The 4051-nt window shown below is 41.5% G+C and overlaps 1 protein-coding gene across 1 annotated transcript; it reads left to right on the forward strand.

Annotated features, from left to right (window-relative positions):
- The first annotated feature begins 454 nt into the window (after positions 1-454).
- LOC147602627 (uncharacterized) lies at positions 455-1674 on the forward strand. Its single transcript, XM_086797808.1, has 2 exons — positions 455-1379; positions 1460-1674. Exon 1 carries the CDS (start codon positions 531-533, stop codon positions 1359-1361), a length of 831 nt encoding a protein of 276 aa, XP_086653934.1. The 5' UTR covers positions 455-530; the 3' UTR covers positions 1362-1379; positions 1460-1674.
- Positions 1675-4051: the final 2377 nt, after the last annotated feature.

A 4051-nucleotide genomic window follows, 5' to 3' on the forward strand; every position in this document is an offset into this window, starting at 1 on the left:
GCATGACGTTAAATTAATTACCTCAAAGACGAATTATTTAGTAAATTCCCTTACTTTGTAGAGAGCTAAGGTAAATTATTAGTACTGCTTGTGAGAACTAAGTTCAATTAATTGCTTCAAACGACGTAGGAAACTCAATATAATATATAATAAGTTCTGCTTCCCTACTCTGCTGAATATAATATATAGTTAGTGGTGCTTCGAAGTGAAATCTCCACAAAGTAAGGGTTTCCCATTTTTTACAATCTGAGGAACACGCACGGACTCAAACCTGGAGTTCTTTAAGCTAGTGGGTTGATAAGTGCTTGCAGTCTCATGATATGATGCGTGGCCTCTCATGCGAAACCTTAGTGCGATGGTGAACAATAATCGGAACAATCGACGTAAAGGCTGCGGACTCTGCTATAAAATGGGGAAGAAATTGCTCATGGGTATGCGCATAAGCTAGTGTGCTTAGGGCTTTGTTCGCTTGCAGATCAAAAAATGACTCGTGTGAAAGGCATGTTTTTGGCCGCGACTGTGGCGTTGTGATGTTGCTAGTAGTGATGGTGGGCAGCAACGAGCTTGGGCATGCAGAAGGTGATGGAGGAGAGGAGGACGAGGGGCTGATTTACGAAGGTCCATTAAAAGGGCCGGGAGGTAAGTGGAGAGGTTCAAGAATTCCTGGCACTGGAAGGACTGAACCGCCCAAGGGAAGACTAGCTGATGCCAAAGGCCCCGCGACAAAAGTTGAAGCGCCCGATACTGGAAGGGCTGGAGGTAAGGGGCGGCGTCCTTTCATACTTGGAGGAGGTCAGATTCCTCTCGCTGGGGGTCAGGAACCTGGCTACGAGGGAGGAGGATCAGACGCGGGGGACGACGGACCCGGCGATGCGGGTGATGATGAAGGAGGCGCAGACGCTGGGGGTGACGGACCCGGTAACGAGGGCGATGATGAAGGAGGCGGAGACTCTGCGGATGACGGGACTGGTGACGAGGGTGATGATGGAGCCGGTGCAGACTCTCGGGATGACGGATCCGGCGATGAGGGAGATGTGGATGATGGACCCGGCGACGATGAGGGAGATGATGTAGGTCCGGGAGGAGGTCAGGCTCCTCTCCCTCCTGAAGAAGGAGGAGGAGCCGACGCGGGGGGTGATGGACCCGCCGATGGGGGTGATGACGAAGGAGGCGCAGACGCTGGGGGTGACAAACCCGGTGACGAGGGCGATGATGAAGGAGGCGCAGATGCTGGAGATGACGGGCCTGGCGACGAGGGTGATGATGGAGGTGGAGCAGAAGCTGGGGATGACGGACCCGGCGATGAGGGGCATGCCGGAGGCGGAGAAGACGCTGGACGAGTAAACGATGGCAAGGATTAGGTCTTACGAGGACAATATGTATGTATTTCTCGCAGTGTATTTTTTATTAGCACTTTTCTCTCTCACGTCTGATTTCTTGGTGGCTTTTTGTGAAGCAGCTTCGCTTCATCATCCGCATGTGCTGCAAAGTTATCCCAATAGTAGTACTTGATCTTTACTTGTGATGCAACTTCCCTGGTGTGTTAGGAAGTTGTGAAGGAATTGTAGTAATGCCCTCTTACTTTTCTATCCCATAACAATATATGCAACCCACAAGAGCTTCTGTATGTGTGTAAACCTTTTGCTAAATAAAACGCACGACCTATTAGAATTACAGTCCATTCATCTCCTCTCTCTCTCTCTTTTCCTACACACGTGCAGACGGATGAACACATGCAATTTACATATCTGATCTCCTAGGTTTTGCAAGGAGATTAAAAAAAAGATTAAATAAAGTTTCATTGACACCTACAAAAGGCCAAAAACGCTATGAGATCAACCAGAAATCGAAATGTAAATTGTATTTGTGAATCCATGTGTGTGTGTGTGTGTGTGTGTGTATGCACACGCACGAGAGAGAGAGAGAGAGAGAGAGAGAGAGAGAGAGAGAGAGAGATACACAATAAATAATAAAGCTTAGTACCAAAGGGATCACAATGAAAATGAGCGAATAGCAAAATGATCATAATGGAATAAAGCTAATCCATATGTGTGCCATACAAACATTGTTCTTAGCCAGAGATTTAATACTTACATGATCATGTAAAATTTTATGCCTTCAATACTTAATAACATGTTAACGTGATCACAACGTTGACAAGCTATATTAACGGCGGGAAACACTTTTGCCTATAGCACATTGTCTAACACCACAAATTTAATTTCAAGCACCTTGATTAGAGTCTATATTGTCCAATACTAAGAATAAAAGCATGAAGGGTGAGCCTAGTGAAAGTTTTCAAGTGGTAAGAAATCAATAGCACTAATACTAACATGAATTAATGTTAATAACGTGTTTAGTGAAGGTTATTAAATAACGTTAAGAACATGTTAACGGTCACGTGATCCCATCAGTGAGATTCTTATTCTCAGCAATGCAATTACAATGAAGGTAACCAAAACTCTACTTTTTCACAAAGGAAAAGAGATTGGTCTCCAAAGTGCAATTGAAATAAAAAGATTAGTCTGAAAAGTGCGATTGAAAGAAAGGTACCCAAAGACCTACCTTTGTAAAAAGAAAAACACTACCTTTGCAAAAAGAAAAAAGTAAAGACAAAGCCTTTAAGTGTGTAATCAATAAAATATTGGGATAATTCTTTCGAGTGTGTAATCAATGAAATATTGGCTAATAGCATGCATACGAATTCAAAAGAATTTTGTTTTTAAAATGCTACTATCTAACAAAACCAGATGATAAGAATTATAGGAGTGCAAATAGCTAGCTCTAAGATAATTTACAACATCATTTATTATGCTAATAATTACTTCAATTTAATGATTTCTATTGCATCTACTCTTCAGGGAAAAACATCTCTCTCAATCTAGAAAGAGGAAGAAAAAAATGGAACCATACAAATTTTTTATTTGTTTTGACCAAAATTCCCATGGAATCAAAATTTAGAGAAAGATATTAAAAATGTCATTTATTGCACTTTCATGTGATTACAATACCAGTATTGTTTTTTCGCAACAAAGGAATAAATTCAAGCTTGTGGATGTTTTTCTCATCACTATCATCACCTTCACTATCTATAGTGATGTTATCTTTCAGTATCTTTTTTTTTGGGACCAAAAATATATATATTATAAAAGGGAAATAGAAAACTTTACATATCATTCTTTTTAGCCCCACGGTCAGCCATCCACAATAACAAAAGAGTCACCCACCATTAAGCAAACTATGCACCAAATCCCATATATCATCCTCTAAAACAAAAGAAGACTCATCCCAAGACAATTGGTACCTAAGTAAAATACAAGCCTCAATCAAAGCTTCAGATCAACAGCCCCTAGGAGACTATTTTTCCAAAACCTCACACTTCACCTCCCCTTTTTGAAATCATATTTTAACTGTCGTTTTGGTCGCCACTGGATTCTCAATAAATGCCACAAAGATGTAGCTTTCTTGTTTGACCTTCTTATACCACCTCTTTGTTCTAGATCCATACCTAGCTACCTTAATCTTCACCCTCTGCTTTCTAGACCATGCACATCAATACACCAGAAAACTAGGCACAGCCCAGTATGTCTGTAGTTGATGGAGAAAGCTCGGATGGTAGCAAATTGCAGAGACTGAATCAACTTAGCCCCACTCATTTTATTAACCAAGCATATAGGCCAGTACATACAAATACATTTATGCATCAATCCACTAACATCAATTCCTGTATCACAAGCTTTGTGAAACACAATGAAGTATATGGAATTCCTTATTTCCCATAAACAACAGCACACTTGATAATATTAAAGATCACATCTACATGTCCATCATTAGATGTGCATCTGCCAAACAGCCAGTCCCCCCACTGATCATGCATCCCTAAACAGGTCTAGACCCATTTCCCAATCTTAACCTAGGCTCCTCGAATAGTAAGGCAATCCTAGAATGTATGTTTCCTATCTTCCAAGAAGGTAGTCCTGCATCTAGGGCACCATCCACTTCTGAAGTTTCTTTGATTCAATTTAGAGCCAATGGGCAAAGCTCCCATACA

Source organism: Cibotium barometz, unplaced genomic scaffold (genome assembly GCF_041138505.1).
Source record: "Cibotium barometz isolate CiBa-2024 unplaced genomic scaffold, ASM4113850v1 ctg368, whole genome shotgun sequence".
NCBI classification, from domain to species: Eukaryota; Viridiplantae; Streptophyta; class Polypodiopsida; order Cyatheales; family Cibotiaceae; genus Cibotium; species Cibotium barometz.

Bases quoted from the DNA above. Each gene is read 5' to 3' on its own strand.
- LOC147602627 (XM_086797808.1), top strand. From the start codon at position 531: ATGTTGCTAGTAGTGATGGTGGGCAGCAACGAGCTTGGGCATGCAGAA.